Source organism: Panthera pardus, unplaced genomic scaffold (genome assembly GCF_024362965.1).
Source record: "Panthera pardus isolate Hobbes unplaced genomic scaffold, ASM2436296v1 HiC_scaffold_13, whole genome shotgun sequence".
Lineage (NCBI taxonomy): Eukaryota > Metazoa > Chordata > Mammalia > Carnivora > Felidae > Panthera > Panthera pardus.
In genome coordinates, this window is record NW_026526688.1 from 32994111 (window position 1) to 33015416 (window position 21306).

Below are 21306 nucleotides of genomic sequence, written 5' to 3' on the forward strand. Positions count from 1 at the left end.
TGATCAGACGACAAACGCTGGGGACACATACACAGAACATAAGGGTCGGACTGAAAATCTTTCTGTAACAAGAATCCTGCCTATCTTACTCTGTGCACAGTTCTTTGTAGCCTGAGTTCTACAAGGCAGCGAGGCAAGGAAAAGAACCAAAGTTCCCACCTGCTTCTAAGACTGGTTCGCGGGATTCAGGTTTTTCAGGCAGCATGTTTTCTATGACACTTTCTATTGGAGGACTCCCCTCTACGCGTTGAATAAAATGGGGCACTCCAGCACAGAGTGGGTATTTGTGATGCCCAAGTCCCCTTGTGTGCTTTTTGAGATCATAAATTGCCCTTATATTACCATGAGCAAAGTAGAGGCATACGTCAACCCGAATTCTCTCTCCAGATATAAGCAAGAGAAGAAATATGGTTCTCGTATGTGCCCTCAATCGATCTTAAATTTGCCTCTAGGACTTTCTCTTTACGCTAATCGTTCACAGAGTCTTACCTATGCCACAATGCTTTGATGTGCTACGTTTCACAATGGAGAAGAGACACCTAAGGCATTTTTGGTAAAAGTTACACACCAAATAATGTGAATGGCCCAGCACTCAGAAGTGCGAAGAGAGCCATGCGTGGTTACATGTATGTGTGGGATGGAAGGAGCTTGCTCACTACTTTGCCACCTTCTCGACCCCTTGATCCCAGCAAGATCCCTTGGAGATGGAAATTAATGGGACACCAAAAGCTCAGGAGACCATTCCTCCAGAGCATTCCCCAAAACACTTTTGCTTTCAGGCTGGGCTTGCCTCTTCAGCTGCATCACGACAACATAACTGAACGAAGGCACCGCTCGGAAAAAAGTCCTGACCCCTATGCTAGAAGGTGCCGCGTCCTACCTCCTAATATACCAGTAACCTAAATTTTAAGGATGGCATTTTACAAGCACATCCAAATATGCTTCCGAAAGAAGAAAAGGCACTCTCCGTTTGCTAAGATTAAATCTGAAACTTCTCACCGGTTCTGCTCTTAATTAGTTTTTCTTGTAAACACACTCCCGCCACCACATCCATCTTTTGGGAAAACACGTCTCAGGAACACATGTCCCCAGGAGTAGTAGCTGACAGGCAGGACTGAAGGTAAAGGTCAGACAGATGTGGGAAATGACCGGCACACTCAACAAGGCCTAATTTGCTTCCCAGGCTGATGCCAAAATGTTAGCACGCAGTCCTTATCATAAAATCCAAGCCGTTGGGCTCGCTGCCAGTGATGTGTGTGAAAGGCAGTGGTTTTTAACCCTAGAACATGGTGAGGCCACGGATTCTGAGTTACAGTATACTTTCAATGATCTTGCCCCGCCGGGTGACAAAAGCAAATGAAAGTTACAAACACATCAGACACCTTATTTCAGCTTCTACCCAGTAGCATTTTCTACATGCTGGTAAGAATTGAGTTTTTACGAATTAATCTCGGTTTGCTTTTGTCTCTTACTCGTCTGTGATCATCGTGCAAAGCTGACCACATGGGGAAGAAAACACGAAGAGGTACAACAGGGGCATGTCAAGGCTACCGGGCTGTACAGGACAGGAAGGTGTGACAATCCCTCTTCCTGAATCAGACATTCTGAAAGAGCTCAGTAAGACCTTACGGTATCAGATGGTCCAATACGGGTCCACTTAGCACATCTCAGAAAGGTGCTTATTAAGCTTCTGCTGGAAAAAAGTTCTTTCTGATGCTCCTGTTAGAGTTTTGTCAGCCACGGAACCAAAATTCAGTGCCATGGAACTCTACCTATCTGCCAGGATATTGCCCGCTATACTCACTCACAAAAAAAATCCTGCTTTAGGGGCGCCTGGGTGGCTCAGTCAGTGAAGCATCCGACTCTTGATTTTGGCTCAGGTCGTGATCTCACAAGTGTGAGATCAAGCCCCGTGTCAGGCTCCACACTCGGCAATGGAGCCTGCTTGGGATTCTCTCTCTCTCTCTCTCTCTCTCTCTCTCTTTCTCTCTCTCTCCCCCCCTCCCTCCCTCCCTCCCTCCCTCTTTCTCTGCCCCTCCCCTGCTCATTCCCTCTCTTTCAGGATAAATAAATAAACTTTAGAAAAAGCCTGCTTTATAAAGATAAGATTCAAGATACGTACAGCTGAAGTCATAATCCATACGAATTCCTTCTATCATAAGGGAATGGATTTCTTGATAAAGGTGCATTTCAAAACCGGCCTCATTCTATACAGAAGAAATAACATGGGTATATTGGGACTGCCTATATATACACAAATGCTTCTTTTTATTTCAACTTCTCAAGATTGCCTGTTTCCTCGGGTTCCAACGCAATCATTTGTGCTATGCTTTGGGCCGCTACAGGTTACACTAAAACTGTACAAAGCTTTGTGCTGTACTTGCTTCCGTAGCGCTTGGAACACCTTTGAGACATTATCTCATTTTGTTATGGCCAGTTGTGTTATGCTTACCCTCAGAAATCACTGTTAACACCAGCCACCCTCTCTCCTGAGCTCGTGAGTGGTTTATGGGGCTGAAAACGAATCCATCAATGCACATGAATCAAATGCAGGAAACCAGTACTCATTGTTGGAACAACAGACCCTGGGCATTAAGTCACTTATGACTGGAATTTGGTTGATCACAGGAGAGGAGAGCTTAATGGTAACAAGAATGCTGTAACCTGATTTTTCAAAGCACTTTCATTTAATCACTTTCAATTCAAGGAGTGACCCGATTTTAGATGCAATGACCGTGACACAAAAAGAGAGTTTAAGTGTCCTGTCCAGGATGGTCAACCTAGAGAGGGACAAAATCATCTGAGCTAAAGCAGTACTTTCTGCCTTCTCCCCTCTCCCTCGCCATCACCCAAGTCCACTTCTGGTCCCGGTAATATCATCCTTTTTCCCTCACAGCACTTCGAAGTATCTGAATTGTTTTGTTTACTCACCCTGTTCTCTTGTTTTTGTCTATCCCTCGAATGAAAACCCTGTGAGCACAGGAACCTTGCTGTTTTGTCACTCAGGTGACCTCAGTGCCTAGGGCATCTCTTGTGTTCAATAAACGTACCTAGCACAGAATAAGAGCATCACCCCTTGCTCAGCAAGTTCTTTTGAGTGAATAAATGACCACAACTGGAATCTCCAGAGAGCAGCGATTTTCCAGCCACGCCCACGGATCTGGGGTGGGAAAGAACACTCGAGAGAGGGAACAGCCACCTCGCTACCAAATGCCTGGCCTGGTTAAAGAAGCGAAGATATGGCAATGACTACAGGCCGGGCTGATTCCAAAGATGAAGAGAGGCGAGGCCACTGGCTTCAGTCCTTGAGGGATCTCGTTCCCTGAAAAAGTCTCTGAAGGAACATAATTCTCGGGGGCCGCTACAACACGAGCAGTACACACAGCTTCTCGGCCAGTTCTCCGTCCCTGCCCCCATTTTTTTTTTTTTTTTAAACGTTTATTTATTTTTGAGACAGAGAGAGATAGAGCATGAACGGGGTGGGTCAGAGAGAGAGGGAGACACAGAATCCGAAACAGGCTCCAGGCTCTGAGCTGTCAGCACAGAGCCCAACACGGGGCTTGAACTCACTGGCCGCGAGATCGTGACCTGAGCTGAAGTCGGACACTTAGCCGACTGAGCCACCCAGGCGCCCCCCCCCCCCCCCCCCCCCCCCCCCCCCGGTGCTCATTTTTAGTAGCAAATGAAGTTCAGGAGCAAGGTGACAGAAAGCAGTGAGTGATAAGCGATAGCAGGTCACTCATTTGGGCTGTGGCCTGGGGGCAAAACTCAAGTAATCAGACTGGCACTTCCCCAAAAGGAAAAGTTATTATATGACCCAGCAATTCCACTCCTAGGAACATACCTAGGAACATACCTAGGAACAAGAGAACTAAAAACATACGTCCACACGGAAACCTACACATAAAGGGTTATAGCAACATTACTCATAATAGGTGAAAAGTGTAAACAACTTAAATGTCCATCAACGGATGAATGGATAGATGAAATGTGATGTAGGCATACAATGAATATTATTCAGTCATAAAAAGGAAGTACCGATACCCGCTGCAACAATGACGAGCCTTAAAAACCATTGCACTAAGCTAGTCACAAAGGGCCCCATGTTACGTGAACGGTCTAGACGGGGCAAATCTCCTGAGACAGACACGAGGTTGGTGGTTGCTCGGAGCTGGGGGATAATGGCCACCAAACGGGTACAGGGATTCTTTCTGGGTTCATGAAAACGTTCTGCAAGTAGACAGTGATAACGATTGCCCTTTAAAGGACAAGGATTGCCCTTTTAAGGATTGTATCCTTTAAATGGGTAAATGGTACGGTATTTGAAATAGATCTCCACGCAGCGGTTATTAAAAACAAAGACAACAAAACTCATGCAATAACCAAATCCTTCTGCAGTCTGCTGCGGATGGGGGCAATGTTGGAGCCTCCCATCCTTCCCTCATAAAAGGAGAACAACTCTGCCTATGATACCTGGGGTTTTGTGGAGGTGACTGCCACCCTCTCTTACTCTCCACGCTAGCTTGCCTTGCTCCGTCAGGCTTGCTTTGGTCCTGTCTTTTGTCTTCATTCCTTTAACGGACTTCTGCAGAACACCTACTACGTGCCAGGTGCTGTGCAAGGCGCCGGCCCTACAGACGCAAGTCGAGCTGGCTTTGCCTTCAAGAAGCTACCACTTTCATAATTATTCATGCGACCACGGGCCAGGAAACAGCAAAAGGAAGAGTCGTGAGTGGTTTTCGGTGATGGGTTGTGGGCAGAAAAGAATTTTCCGTAGCTGGGCTCCAGAAAGGTAGACTCATGTCCATACCGGAAAAAGCACACACAGGTCTGGTGTGTGAATATCTCAAAGGCAGGGTGGGGCGGAGTGTGCAGGAGGAGGGGGAGCCCCAGGAGCCAAATCAGACAGGAAGCTGGAAGACACAAAACCCCTCAGGCCATGAAATAGTGCCAGCATTAGCCTTAAATTCCATCTGGCAGTACTCTGGGTGTTTCCATTTTGTTTATTTATTTTAATTTTTTTTAAAGGAAAGAGGAGATGGGGGAGGAGGGAGAGAACTTAAGTTATTACTCAGCATTTCCACCCTGTTTAATGTTTGCAAAGTACTCCTGCACTCACTTAGTCCTGAACTGCCTGAAATAATAAAGGAATTTGAGAACCCAGCCAAGAACTCGAAGTACTTAGGAGACATAAGAACCTATCACTGCATCTGGCAAGGTGGGCACTATTAAAAAAAAAAAAAACTAATCCCAGGGGCCCCTGGGTGGCTCAGTCGGTTAAGCAAGCGTCTGACTTCGGCGCAGGTCACGATCTCGAGGTTGGTGAGTTCGAGCCCCGCCTCGGGCTCTGTGCCGACAGCTCCGAGCCTGGAGCCTGCTTCGGATTCTGTGTCTCCCTCTCTCTCTGCCCCTCCCCTGCTCGTGCTCTGTCGCTCTCTGTCTCAAAAATAGATAAAACATTTTTAAAAATTAAAAAAAAAAAATTAATCCCCTAAAATGAGCACTATATAAAGACATAATCCAATACAATAATCTCCGTAAAACCGACAGGCCTCTTGATGGTGGTAAAGGAACTCCGTAAGCTCATGTTCTAAGTCTGCCCGTTCATACCTTGACACACACCAGGTTTCAAATGGGCACGGACATCCTTTTTTGACATGAAAGAGTCCTGCGGCACCCCAAATATTTTATGGTGGCAGTTAACAAGAACACCAGCTTCCTGAGGTCAGGACTGGAGCACCGGGACCATCATACTCAAGACGCAGCATCGATGAAGTGACAGGTATTTGTGTGACTGCCTATCAGCTGGGCCAGGGCCAGCGCCAGCGAGCTGCAAAACACCAGGAGCACTGTGGCTTTTGGCCTCAAGCTCCAGAAGGTACTTGAAATGGAGGTGCTTGTGGATCTGGATTACGTTTCAATCCAACCAAGCTCAGTGACCTCCTCGGCTGGCTCCAGAGGAGTACTACCTTGAGGAATGTCCATGGGTCAACTGGGAAACCACTCGGTAAAGACAGAGCACAAATTTAAAAGGACCATTATAGGAGTCCTAGGAGGACAGAGCGCTTCAGTGAGCGATTCCAAAAAACTATGTTCGGGTCACGTAACGATGAAAAGAGAGCGTTGCAAATGTATTCAAAAGACATCACCTACTTTATTTCCAGTCAACTCTCCGCTCTTCCCTCTTACGCTCCACAGGACACTTGGAAAAACTTGACAAAACCCACCACATGCACACATACTGCAACTCTACTATGGTCAAGCGGGAATTACCAGGTCTAGATCTCAAAGAGATCAAACCTTAGAGAGACGAGGCCAGCGTGTGAGGCTCCTCTCTTCTTGGGGCAACTGCTGAATTAAGAAAAGTTTCCTGAATGGCCGAGCAGCGTTTCTGATGGCCTGGTGGGTCCAGGAGAGCAAAAATGGGGAGTCCTAGACCGCCAATGAGTTGGCTGTAATTTCAGACAAACTAGACTAAGGAAAAAAGCAATACTACAGACAAAACTAACGGTAAAAAGATTTAATAAACAGGAATTAAAAGGTCAAATTGTTTAGAGGCGCCTGGGTCGCTCAGTCAGTTGAGCGTCCAGCTCTTGATTTCAGCTCAGGTCATGATCCCAGGGTCGTGGGATTGAGCCCTGCATCAGCCTCCACACTGAGGGTAGAGCCTGTTTAAGATTCATTCTCTCTCTCTCTCTCTCTCTCATTTCCCTCCACCCCCTGTTCTCAGCCCCTCTCCCCTGCTTGCACTCTCTCTCTCTCTAAAAAAATTTAAAAGTGCAAATTGTTTCAGTATAACAATTCTAAAATTGTACGTACCTAAAAATAGGTCTGAAAATATATAAGGCAAAAAACTGGCATCACTGTAAATCATCATCATTGACATAAACTGTAAGCATGGTGAAAGACTGAACACTGTTCTCTGATGGAAAACGGAGGAAAACAAGGATGTACAGCAAATTTGAAAAAAAAAAATGATAAAGAAATAAGAATCTAACCGCCATCCACAGAACTCTCACCCCATGGTCCTAACATACATTCTTTTCAAGCCTATACAGAAGTTTCCAAAACCAAATATATGCCTTCTGCCTGTACAATGCAAAAATGTGTAACACAGATACTAGCTAGAATGGATAAATCTGGCCCCTGACAAAGAAGTATGACCTAGTAAGGCCTGAGGGAACTGTGGTTTCAACAAGCAAAGCAGTCTTGAGATCAGACAGTAAGTAGATTGTCCCTTGTGTCTTGGTGATTTAGGGACAACATGGAACCGATGTTGGGCTGGACCTGAGATGGCGAGGATGAAAAGAGCAAAGAGAGGGGGGTGTGGGGAGAGTCCGCACGGCCCTCTCCCCCTTCTCCCTGCCCCTGGGAGCTGCATGGCTGTGCTTTGAGTTGTGTGGAAGGGAGAGGAAACCCTGGCCCCCTGCCTAAACATACGGGGAGGCAGCAGGGATAATAGAGTCTTCTATGCAATCAGGCAGAATGACTTAGCTTTTCTATGGCCAAACCCTGCTTCCTTTTCCCCTGGCTTCCCAGCTTTTCTCCCCCATTCTAGGCAAGTGCATTAGATTCCTATTGGCCACCTTTGCTATTCCGCCATCGCAAGCATTTACATGGGTGAGGGCAAGTGTGGATCCTGAAAATCTAGAGATCCTGATTCTAAGAAGCTTCACCCTATGAGAAAAGTCTTCCTTGCTGTCCACCTTCTTCCTGCCTTACTCTTCAGAGGGAATAAACGGGCCCCGAAAATTGGTCTTTGCTTTGATCCTCAACTTCGGTGGCCTGGACGCATGTTGGTGGTACTCTGGGATTTGAATTAGAAATGTGGATACGTGGAGGGGTCCTGCTGGGATTCAAGCTCCACTGAGATGGAGCTACAAGCCTCGGGTGGGGTGGGATGCGGGGGGGAGTGGGCACGACCTGTGCTTTTCAGACAAACCAGGCGTGCTGAGTTACTTCCCTACAGCCCACTGACAGGTTAACTGGACCACCTCCCTAGCCTGACCTAATTGCAGGAAATATACTAGGGGGCTTTCTGGACCTGCTGTAGCCCTGACCTAGTTCTGTGAAAGAATCTCAGCAGCACCAGTAAGTCTCTCCCTCATTTCTCCCCCAATCTGGCAACATTTAGTGCTGAGTAGAAAGAGCCACTTAATCGGCAGTGTTTCCTTTGCGCGGCAGCCAATCCAGGGTCCCACGTGGCTCCTCCCGGGCCAGCACTGTGTCGGATCCTTCTGCATCCGCGGCTTGGGGTTCAGCTATTCATATGCTCTGACGTTCTGGGGTCCGAGCACGGTGGCACTCATGTATTTGGCTGGCTGTGTTGGAAATCACTCTCGGCACAAAGTTGTAGAGCCTAAGGACTTCCTGGGTTTTTTTTACTAGCACCATTTCAGGAAGTAAGGCACGTTGATGTTTGCTCGAAGTGCCTTATTAATAAGTAACTTCCACTGTGCTTCCCTTTCCCCGTCTGGCAGGAGGCCATCCAGACTTACCCTCATACATCTCCAGGATGTGAACCGTGTCTCCGATCTCCAAGGAGAGCTCCACATCTTGAGAGGCATTGTAGTTATAGATCGCTGGAAATGAGAAAGACACGGGGGAAATGGCATCAGTGGCGGTTAAAGTACAAGTCACTGCACAGCACAGTCAGTGGTTAATGAATTACTTATGGAACGAACAGCCCTCTATTTAATGATTTTGTGTGAATCACCCACTGTAAAGCAGAGGACATCCTCCTAAACCCCCGTTACTGGTAACGTACACTCATTCTTCCATCCGGCAAAAATTGGTTGGCTGTCTACGACACGTTGTGTTCGAGGCCGGGGACAGAGACAAAACCCACAGGTGGGGTCCCTGCCCCAGGGATTTTTAATAGTCCAGTAGAGGGAAGAAGATATTAAATGTATTATATTACAGAAACAACTACTTCATTTCAATTGTGGGAAGTTATGAAAGAAAACACCAGGCTACAATGAGAATGCAGTGTGGGTTTCTGTAGGTGGGTCCCTTGTCCATCAGACAACAGCCAGCCTACATCACCACTGAGCTCAAGATCTCTAAGACACAGAATGAGCCATCTCCCGGCTTCGCTGGCACGGTAATTGGGAGTCAAAAGGCCACTTTGAGTCCCATCTACCCTGTAGGAGCAGACGAACGCACAGTGCAATGTGGAGACGGCCATCTTTTCCCAGGTCTGGGCGTCCTGGGAAAATGGATCGCCCAGCACCTCCGCATCAAGGTGACCTCAATCACCACATCCTCAGGACTGGCAGTGACTGGGCCAGATTATGGAAAATAGGCTAAGTCTTATGATTCAAAAAGACGACAACCCCGTCTTAAGATGGGTAAGGGCTCCGAAGAGACATTTTACCAAGAATCATATATGCTGGCTAAGAAACACACGAAAGGGTGCTCATCGTCATTAGTCATCAAGGAAATGCAAATTCACCCAGACAAGACACCACTTCACACCCACTAGAATGGCTATGGGTTTGTTTGTTTGTTAGGTTTATTTATTTGAGAGAGAGAGGCAGAGAGAACGCGAGCCGGGGAGGGGCAGAGAGAGGGAGAGACAGAATCCCCAGCATGCTCCGAGCTGTCAGCACAGAGTCTGACACGGGGCTCGAACTCACAAACTGTGAGACCATGAGCTGAGCTGACATCAAGAGCAGGACACTGAACTGACGGAGCTACCCAGACGCCCCGGCTAGAGTTTTAAAAAGGTAGACAACTGGCAAGAATGTGGAGAAACTGGAACCCTCACTCATGGCCGGCAGGAACGGAAGACGACACAGCCTCTTCGGAAAACAGTTTGACAGTTTCTTAAGCCACACATAAATTTCCAGTACATTCCCAGCAATTACATTCCCCGCTCACTCTGAAGAGAAATGAAAACACATCTGCGCGGCAACTTTCTGTGACTACTCCCAGCTGCTATGGTAGGCAGAAAAATAGCCTCCCAAAAGATAGTCACATCAGATTTCTGGAAACTGTGAATGCTACCTTACGCAGCAAAACATTTAGGCGCGCCTGGGTGGCTCAGGTGGGTAAGCGTCTGACTTTGGCTTAGGTTGTGATCTGGCAGTTCATGGGTTTGAGTCCCGTGTCCGGCTCTGTGCGGACAGCTCGGAGCCTAGAGCCCGGAGCCCGCTTTGGATTCTCCCTCTCTCTCTTGCTTCTCCCCTGCTTGCTCGAGCTCTCTCTCTCTCTCTCTCAAAAATAAATAAACATTAAAAAAAAGAATTGGGGTAAGTTAAGGATCTTGAGAGGAAGAGCATTTTCTGGATCATCAGCGTGGGTCCTAAAGGCAATCACAGGTGTCCTGGTAAGAAAGGGCCAGAGGGAGTTTTGGGAGATGCACGGGAGAGAAGGAAATGTGAAGGCGGTGGCAAAGACTGAACCACTGTGACCTCCAGTCAGGGACAGACACAACCACCAGAGGAGGTGGCAAGAAATGGAATCTCCTCGAGAGCCTCTAGAAGGAGCACTGGCTATCAACACCTTCACCTTACACTTCTGGTCTTCAGAGCTGTGAACATAAACTTCTGTTGTTTTAAGCCACTGAGTTCCTAGTAATTTGTCACAACAGGTCACAGGAAACCAAAGTAGCAGCATTATTTACAACAGCCCCAAAGTGGAAATTACCCATCCACTGATGAACAAATGGATACGTAAAACAGGATGGATCTATACGATGGAACACTACTCAGCAGTAAAAAGGGATGAAATAAGGACACAGGCTACAACACAGGTGAACTTCAAAAAATTTATGCCAAGGGAGGGGGTGCCTGGGTGGCTCCGTCGGTTAACTGGCTGACTTCGGCTCAGGTCATGATCTCACGGCTCATGAGTTCGAGCCCTGCATCAGGGTCTGTGCTGGTAGCTCAGATCCTGGAGCCTGCTTCCATTTCTGTGTCTCCCTCTCTTTCTGCCCCTCCCCTGCTCACACGCTCTCTCAGAAATAAACATTAAAAAAAATTTTTTTTTAATTATGCGAGGGGTGCCAGGGTGGCACAGTCGGTTAAGCATCTGACTGTTAATCTTGGCTGAGGGAATGATCTCACAGCTCATGAGTTCGAGCCCCGCATCAGGCTCTGTGCTGATGGTGCAACAACCCGCTTGGGATTCTGTCTCTCCTTCTCTCTACCCGCTCCCCGACGTGTGTGTGCATGCTCTCTCTCAAAAATAAATCAACTTAAAAACATTTAAAAACCATGCTATATGAAAGTCCCATACCAAAAAATCCCATATTTTAGACCTCTATTTATTTGCGATGCCTAGAATAGGCAAATCTACTGGAAATCGTGTAGCAAGCAGTAATCACTTGTTGCCTGAGCAGGGGAGAGGACGAACAGCAACTGAGCACAAACAGGCACCAAGGGAGCTTTTCAGGGAGATGGAAACATCCCCAAACTAGATTTTGGTGGTGGGTACACAACTCTGTAAATTTACTAAAAGTCATCCAGCTTGAAAGGGACGGATTTTACAGTATATAAGTCAGAGTTCAATAAAGCTGCTTTTGTCTGTTTGTTTGTTTCAGCAGGTTTGTTTCTTGCCCTCGTTCTCTTGGTAAGCGATGTGCGTGGTTCTAGGAAAAAAGAATCACCTTTAGAGATTCTGTTCTTGCCATTTACCTGACGATCCAAGGAACCAAGATGTTCCCCATCCCTGCAGCTCTAACAAGCACATGAGGATGGTCGCTAACTCATCTGCCAGATCCCACAAAGGTCATTGCCAACTGTGGGTACTTCCTGCTCTTTCTTTTTTTTTTTTAAAAATTTTTTTTAACGTTTATTTATTTTTGAGACAGAGAGAGACAGAGCATGAACGGGGTGGGTCAGAGAGAGAGGGAGACACAAAATCTGAAACAGGCTCCAGGCTCTGAGCCATCAGCACAGAGCCTGACGCAGGGCTGGAACTCACGAACCGTGAGATCATGACCTGAGCCGAAGTTGGACACAACCGACTGAGCCATCCAGGCGCCCCTTCCTGCTCTTTCTTGAACCTGCAACACATTCTGTGTCTGCAGCTGGCCCGCAGGCTTCTCCCTACATCACAGGCTGTCAGCGATGGAGTCCACACCTCTAGCCACATCTTTTCCAAGCGGTCTCTCTATTTGAAGGGACTCACCCAAAGAGTGTTCTTCTGTAGTCTTGGCACAGAAACCTGGACAAGTTATGTTGAAATGAATTTACTATTGAGCTTTTGGACTAGACAATGAATTCCGAACACGGCTTGGCTAATGAAGTGGGTTAGGAGAAACTGCACAGGATGTAAACATAGCAGTTGAGTTCCTGATGGATTCCTCGACCCACTGAAGTTCACTTCCTTCGTGCGAGAGCCAGGGGACTCAACTGTGTTGCCCACTAAGTAAATGTCTGGTTTACTATAGAAAACGTAGATCTCATAGCCTTGACTCCCCCTAGTCCCCGTTCACTGGGGACTAGTTCCTTCCAGCGGCCCCCCTCTCAGATGGAAACAGGAAGTAATGAGAGTGACGTGTCACAACGTGTTGGGTAATGACCAAGCTCTATCTCTTCCTCGTTCTTAGTTATCAGAAAGTAGGCAGAAACTCTCAAAGGCAGCATCCAGCAAAGAGCTACCAAGAATTGTTATAAACACACATACACACACACACACACACACACACACACACACACACACCATATAGACCAATATGTTTCCTTAACTCCTAGATTCCTAAATTTTCCAAAATTATCCTGGCCTTACTCATCCACGTTAGTCTCCATCATCTGCCAAATGCTACCCTCTGCTCCAGTCAAGACTCCTACGGTCTCCCTAAAGTCTGTGTTCACTCACGGTTTATCCCTCTTTGGAACAACAGCTCATTTTTTGGATACACACACATAACAATCTGAAACTCCCATTCACAATGCTATTCAACAAGTGACTGTGGGGTCCCTGGTAGCCTACAGGAATCTCTTTCTTCTGACATCTGACATCTTTTCCTTCCGACGCAGTTTGGGTTATTAATCGCAGATAACTTTGCTTATCATCCGCCACCAATCGAAAGGAAAACTCCTCACAAACGAGGACCCCGTTGCATCTTATTTTTGTCTCTTTCACATTTCCAGACCCTGGATTAGACGCAAAGAAGGTGCTCAAGGCACAAGAGTGACTTTTACAGAAGCTACCAATCGATTCGGTTACTCACTGCTTCTTCCCCAAACTTTAAGATGCTTCTGTCTTCCTGAGAAATGACAGCTGTGGTTCTGCACCGCTCAAGAGAGGGATATCAAAATCACCGCGCCTGCTGCTTTTTGCTTATTACACAAGAGAGAATCCGCCTGCCCAACCCAAGCTTGCGAAAGATTCCCAAGGGAAGCACATCCCTCCCAAAATGCCTTTCGCTGCAGTAAAGTCGTCAGTTAGAGGACGTTCATCTGTTTCACATCTTCGGGCAGAAATGCCAACGAGCTTCCCGACCACTCAGGGCTGTCCTGTATTCGTTCCAAAGGTGCACTTTTGAACCACGCCCTCCCTCTCCCGCTCCTTATTACACCTCATTTCCATTGTATTGTGTACGATTTTACTTCCATACGCAATACGGTAACTACAAGAAATGCACGCCATGTACCGCAATGACTTAATGAGGAAACAGATTCAGAAGAGGCAGACACTTTGCCCCAAGTAACCCAGCTTTATAAGCAGCAAAGCTGGTAAGGGACGCAGCCCTGTGATGATGCCTTCCTCACATTTTACAAGGCTGCTCCAGAATGGTGCCTGGAAACCAAGAGTAGAGGCTCACAGATTCTCAACGTGATGCCTGCCTTAGATTTCTCTCGTACCATGGGAACCCAACGTCCAAAAACAAGCTTGATTATACGAATCGATGACTGGTAATCCTGTCATCTGCTAGGCTGGTGCTGTTTTTCAAAACAGGCATACAGCTAGCGCTCAGCAGATTGTGCCTTCTCCCCTGGAATGTGAGTAATTCTTATGGAGAAAGACAGATAAAGGGGAAATGAAGGAAACTCTGAGGGTTAAACAAAACACAATTGAAGACTCAACTATGCCTCTTAGACATGCATGACCTTGAATGAGTTCCTCAGTGGGAGCCTCGGTTCCCTGTCTGTAAACTAGGCATCAGATCAGATGACTCTAAGGGTCCCTGTGGCTCCAAAATCCCCTGATTCATGAGGTGATGAAAAGAAGCAGGAGAAACAAGTTGTGCTGTTTTGAACTGGCGGGGCCCACCGCAATCTCTTGTTTTGTCTGAGGAAATTAAACAAGAACAGGGAGTTGCTGAATATAAATTGCCTGGCTGGCTGCTATGCGCAAGGTTGGGAGAGACGAATTGCGAATTGTGGGGATTTCCCCCTAAGCAGCTTACTGTTTAGATCATCAGAGTATGATTTTGCACAGCCACGTAGGTAAGACAGTATGTCTACAGATGTCAAACAGCTTGCATTTTATCAAATCTTTGATTTGGCCTTTCCTTTTAAACCAGGCTTGTAGGAGGGAGGAAAAAAGAACTTTGAGGTCTTCAGACTCTGCGACAAGAGAACAACAAAATAACACGAACAGGACCCAAAATGAGGATGGGTTTTGACAATGAAAAGTCTATGTGTTACTAGTGGTTAATCTGTCTAATGAATTAGGTTCATTCACGAATCTTCAAATTACAAGCCCTTGAAGAATAACACAGCATGACATTTTCTATTTAGTCGTTTGGTAGAATCTACAAAAGGAAGATCCAGCAAGCCCAGAATAAGGTCCCAATCTGAGCTACTCTTCAGAAAATTGAAAAGATGACCAAACTTCATCTTCTTCATTATTATCTTGACCTACCTACTCTCAGCCATCAGAACTACAAAAACTTAAAAAAGGCACATCTCACGTTTGATCTTTGCCCTGGAGTTAACACGGGGATGTCCTGAATGGCCAGGTGGACTTTTCTCTTTTGCTCTTTAATTCCAGTCTCCTGTAAGGACCAGAGGATCAGATTCAACAGCAGGTCTGACCCCAAGTAAAAAAATCTATGGTTTTACACTGAGCATTCCATTTAGGTTCCCAACTAATCTTTTCAGGATGAGACGCTCATCCTGCTCTACTCAGAACTCTCCACGCCAGGTGCCATCGAATGAAGACAGCAGCTTATGCTTCTCCCTAACAGCAGAAGCAGTAGAACAGTAGAACCTCCTCTCTCCACAGGAGCAGGTTCTTAAGGGCTTCTTAATTCACTCTCTAGACTACTGAGGAGGAGAGGATGTATTGACCAATTCATCGGTAATTCTTTAGAAATCTCTATTTTAAGAATTATATCTACTTGTAGGTGGAGTCGATAATTACACTTAAACTGGAGAGAGGTTTCACAGATCTAAGTTCAACTGATTTACTGATTGGCTCGCTGTTGCCAAGCGGTTACTATGCGCCGTCTCATTTAAACTAATATGAAATTAAATGTACACAGGATGTTTAAAGGAGCAAAGCTGAAACAAGATTGTTCAGAAGTATGGGGGGTGGAAATCTATGATCTACAAACATGCTGAGCTTTTCCCCATAGCTTCCCCATCGAAAAAGTGAAGGCAACAGTACGTTCTTTATATGATTTTGTGAAGCCCAGAGAGGAGGAGGTATGCAGAATCCCCAGGACCGTGACTAATACCTGGCGGGCACTGAAAAAATGGCAGCCACCTTCCCTTTTACCCCTTCCCTTTTTTGCCCTGTCCAGCTTCCCACTTTGAGCACGATGGCAACCACATCCTCAAAGATGGATGGACACTATCACCCTCACCAATAAGCCACCAATAAGCCAGTGGAAGTCACTCAATGAAAACTGGGAATCAGGAAGACCTACAGAGAAACAAAACAAACTAGCCCCGATAGGCCTTCCAAGGTTAAGGTTGCTGGACAATGAGGTACAGGTGTCCCTAAGGATGGCAAAGCCGTTTTCCTACAGGAAGCTAAGAACAGAGTTGCCCTAAGAAGCAGCAGGAGAGCCAGGCACTATTTGAATATTTTAACCATTCTCCTGCTGTCCCTTCCAGCATTTCTACAGTGATTTAACTGAGGAACCAGGGTGTCAATACCCCAGATGCCTCAATCACTTGCTCACTGTAGTACCCTCAATCTGGACACAACATTGCAACGCATTCTAACATTACTCATGCCTACGGTTCTAGCAGCTTCTCTTCTTTTCCACTGATCTCTTTCTTGTTAAGAAAAAGTAAAAGAGAAGAAAACACGAGGGCAAGTAAGGAAGGGTTTTAATGACAAAGTAAGAAAAATCTGACTAATGAGCCCAGAACACTTTCCCCCAACCAAATAAGGTATTAGTCAGGTTCTTCTTGGTATCTCTTCTTATTAAATACAAATTAAATAGATCTGAGATAAAAACGGTCAGATCTAAGATTGGGTCAAGTTTACTGCCTCTAACTTATGGACAGAAATCATAACTCAGGAATAGAGAATCTGAAGATAAAAGCCACAGATTATTGTGGAATCTAGAACAAGCATCTTAAAATGACAGGCAAAAACGTCAGTGACTCTTTTCTCCATAGAGACCTGAATTTGAGACAAAACACAGCTCACGGAGAAAAGGAATGATCCCTAACCAGGCTGCAAAACCCATTAATTTGAAAGCATCAAGCTGAAAATAAGAAAACAACCATAGAAGGTTGGGACCTGGGCATACATCTTGGCAGGGCCTGTCCCAGGGCAAACTTGGCTGGTCCCCCTTCCAGGGCCCACATCCAGGAGGGCCCGATTACATACACCACAGTCACGTCATACTGTGAGCACAGTGAGAAGACAGAGTGTGTGTATACACGGCCAGGAGGGAAGGCAGGGATGAAAAGAGTAAACAGCTAGGGAAAGGTCAGAGACCAAAGAAATCTGGGAAACCATTTGGTCAAATCTCCCTTGTTTCATAAAGGAGGAAATGGAAGCCGTGGGGTGGGTGTGTGTATGTGTGTGTGTGTGTGTGTGTGTGTGTGTGTGTGTGTGTGTGTGTGTTAGTTGAAAAGTGATAGATGAAGATAAAACCAAATTGCAGTCAGGCCACCGAAGGTCCTTCCCACAGTCTGGCCAAAAAACTACCACCCTGGACTCATACAAGTCATCTAATCTTTTCAGGCTTCAATGTCCTCATCAATAAAGTGACATTTGTGAACTGGTATTTTACCTGCCTCTTAGGGTTACTGTAAGAAATGAAAGGAAACATAAAAATGAGTAATTTTTAGTCATGTCTTTGGAACCGTGATATTTCAGCATAAAAGACAAGTACAAATTTTAAAAAAAGGATAAATAAATCTAGGCTAATCTATTTGAATTAGAAATATCAGTACGGGGGCACGTGGGTGGCTCAGTAGGTTAGATGTCTGATTCTGGATTTCAGCTCAGGTCATGATCTCCTGATTCATGGGTTTGAGCACCACATCGGTGCTTGATATTCTCTCTCTCCCTCTCTCTCTGCCCCTCCTCTGCTCATAAGCTCTCTCGCGCACGCAAAAAATAAATAAATAAAAATAAAAGTATCAGTATGAATTTGGAAGTTTTTCCTCCTAAAAATAATAAATATATATGTATATATGTGCATATAATAAATGTATCTGTATATAAGTACATATATACGTAAATACACACACACACATAGATGAATTTCATTTTCACTTGTGGCCATAGTGGGTCAGAGAACACATCAGGGGTCAAGTGAACTCTCTCGTCTGAAAGATCTAAACAAATAGGCAAAATATGACTCGTGGTTTTCAGGCACCCAACAGCACGTAGTGCAGAGGGATGCCCGACAGAAGAGAAACAGATGAGGTTAATCTACAGCTGCCTCTGGTGACTGCTTGAAAAGAGTCTCCAGGCAAATGTACAGGGAGAAGAAACACAAACAGACCCTGGTAGTCACCCTAAGACGAGGAAACAGAGTTGAGAATTCAGGGTCAAGGTGGCTAAGATATGCAGGACAGAGAATCAGAGGGGAGTTTCCCTCGAGTCTATCGACAATGACTGGTCGACCCGTGTATGCGAAGCAAATACCCGAGGCCAAGGAAAAGAAGCAACGAGAAAAGAACGGAAGAAGCAATTCCCATTCCTCACACAGGGCTAGGAACAGCCCTGGAAAACTCACGTTTTCCACAACCAGAGTGGAGAACTTTGTGATACGTGGCGCCTACTCTGAGTACCAGAAGGGTAGAGCCTAAGAGCAGGGTAGGCAGTGCAACCAGATTGGCCCTAAGGTAAAGGCTGTGTGGGTCCTGCCTAACTGAGACCAAATGCAAATGTGAAAAGAATAAAAATCTTCCTCATAGCTGCATCCCAGAACAAGGCTCACACTCCCAAAGAGATAAAATTTACAATGTCCCAATACCAGTTCAAGATAACCAGGCATGAAAGGATGAAAAGTCAGGAGATACACGAATCAACAGAAAAAGACCTAGAAATGGCATAGATCAGGCAACGGAGCGTGTTCCAGTTAACTAAAGGATTCGAACCATGCAAAGCATATTCTTCAACTACAATGGAATTAAACTTACGGTCAATAACAGACATTAAAAAAAAAAATCCCAGAATATTTGAAACTAAACAACCTACCTCTTAACAGTCCCTGGAACATTCATTCGGCCATGTAATCTACCACATTAAGATGAAAAAAAAGAAAAAGAAAAAGATCATCTCTACCGATGCAGAAAAGGCATTTGATAAAATCTGATATCCAGGCACGATAGAAACTGTCAGCACTATGCTACATCTACTGCTAACATCATATCAAATTGTCAAATATTAAGTGTGTTTCTGGGGCGAGGCAAGGATGTCTGCTCTCATCACTTCCACTCCACATTTTAATGGTGATTCTAGTGTTTAAATAAGCGTTTAATCTAGTGTTTTTAAATAAGGCAAGAAAAAGAAATAAAAAGCTTACAAATTGGAAAGGATACACAAAGCTGTGTTTGTTAGAAAATAACGTGATCATCTAACACAGAAAATCTTAAAGGCACTTACAAAAGAGTTACCAGAACAACCCAGTCTGTACCAATATAAAAAAATTTATTGTATTTTTCTTTAAAAAAATTTTTTAAATGTTTATTTATTGTTGAGAGAGACAGAGACAGAATGCGAGTGGATTAAGGGCAGAGAGAGAGAATCTGAAGCCGGCTCCAGGCTCTGAGCTGTCAGCACAGAGCCCGACGCGGGGCTCGAACTCACGAGCCGCAAGATCATGAGCTGAGCCGAAGTCGGACGCTCAACCGACTGAGCCACCCAGGCGCCCCTATTTATTGTATTTTTCTATATTACAACAAGCAAGCTAATAGTGGGTTGTGAGGTAAAGAGCATCTCTTCCTACAGATTCCCAGTGAAACAGCTTGGAAACCAGCGCCCCAGAGAAACTCCTGCACAAGTGTACTGAAAAATAGATACAAGAATGTTCACAGTAGCAGTGCTGGTAGCAGCAAAACCTGGAATCAGCTCAGTGTCCATTGAAAGGAAAATGGAGAAATAAATTGTGATATATTCGAACACAGAATACACTAGGAAAAACGAATGCATGCAAATTTATACACATACTGCTAACAAAATGTTGAGCAAATTAAAAAAAATCACTAGAGAAATATACACAAGATGATGCTTTTAGAGAAAATCCAAAATCCTGCGAAGCTAAATGAATTCGGTTTTTAAAATACGCACGCATATACGGTATAACCATCGGAAAAAAAACCCCTGGAAATAAAACACACCAATTTCAGAATATTTTTATATCCAAGCTGGGGCTGGAGTGTTAAGACTATTAGGGGGAAGCATGGACATGTGGCTCATATCCAGAGAATCTTTTTGCAATTCATTGGATTGGGATACACAGGAGGGTTTATTACTGTTTCTCTTTATACGCTTCTCAAGTGTTGCGAATATTCTTTTATGTATGTAATACTCAATTCAAACAATGAAAACCAGTTAGATAGACAGATCTACATGTATATACACATGGGGGGGTATTTATAATGACAAAATAAACACCTCTTTTACATAAATAATTACATGTTACCATATACCTTCATTTGTATTATTCCTGTGATCTACAAATGTTAGCACGCATCAAAATCACCTGGAGCCCTTGGTAAAACACAGATTGCTGGGCCCCGCATCTAGTTTCCAATTCAGCAGGTTAGAAAAGAGGCTCGAGAATTTCCATTTTAACAGGTTTCCAGGTAGCACTGAGGCTGCCCGTTCAAGTCAAGACTTCAGGACCCTCTACGTTACTAGACGAGAGCCTCATAAAAACCAGCAAAGAAGAGCTAACACAGGCCTCATTTGGCAGATAAAGAAAAGTAACCTCTGAGAGATTAAGAGATCTGCGGCGTATGTTATTATGAATCATACCAGCCCTGGACTTGTCCAAACCCCAGTTCTGTACGTATTGATTCTTGGAAGCAACTTAACCTCTCGGGGCCAACAGTTCTATACCTGTAAATTTCACTTATACCATTCTTATGAGGCATAAGGGATCATAAAGCGCTTGAATCTGTCCCTGGTATGTAGTAAACCCTGGGGACAGTCAACTAACTTTACTGCCACTAAGTTCGTAAGCGGTGGAGATGAGATTCAAATCAAGCTCTTCATTTTCAATCAGTGTCAACACAGATGCCTTTTGGTGCCATAAGACAGCATTGAGGAGTGCCACAGAGTCCCACAAATCCTTTTTTTTTTTTTTTTTAAGGCCGTTTTAGAAACCAGGGCGCCTGGGTGGCTCAGTTGGTTCGGCGTCCAACTTTGGCTCAGGTCATGATCTCGCGGTTTGTGAGTTCGAGCCCCGTGAGGGGCTCTGCACCGATAGCTCAGAGCCTGGAGCCTGCTTGAGATGCTGTCTCCCTCTTTCTCTCTCTGCCCCTTCGCCACTTGTGCTCTGTCTCTCTCTCTCACAAAAATAAACTTAAAAAAAAAAAAAGACAGTTTTAGAAACCTGTAAAACCAGAAGACTTTAATATAAATTCTAAAATCCAACTGCTCTTTGCACTTACAAGAAAACTAAGAACCAGAATGAAGTGGCTTAAGATCATACAGCTACTTAGGGGAAGTCTGAGATGTGTAAGTGGAAATAATTTTTTTTTCAAGTGATACATAAATGGTCTTTATAACCTAAGCAAGTAAGCAAGCATGAGGTCTATAAAGATGAAAATCTAAAACTTTCTGATTTACTTACCTTTTTCACACACGCGCGCGCGCGTGCGCGCGCACACACACACACACACACACACACACACAAAAGCGACCAAATGAAATTTTCTTTCCAAGATACAATTAGTTCGAGTCACTTCAATGCAAAGATATGAAAAT

At 45.1% G+C, this 21306-nt stretch overlaps 1 protein-coding gene across 2 annotated transcripts in view; it reads right to left on the reverse strand.

Moving 5' to 3' along the window:
- Nucleotides 1-21306, reverse strand: part of DOCK5 (dedicator of cytokinesis 5) — a 220704-nt gene that overhangs the window by 151199 nt on the left and 48199 nt on the right. For both annotated transcript variants that reach the window (XM_019466911.2, XM_019466912.2), the window contains exon 2: nt 8499-8582. In XM_019466911.2, coding sequence (XP_019322456.1) covers nt 8499-8582 — 84 coding nt within the window. The remainder of the gene's footprint in view (nt 1-8498; nt 8583-21306) is intronic.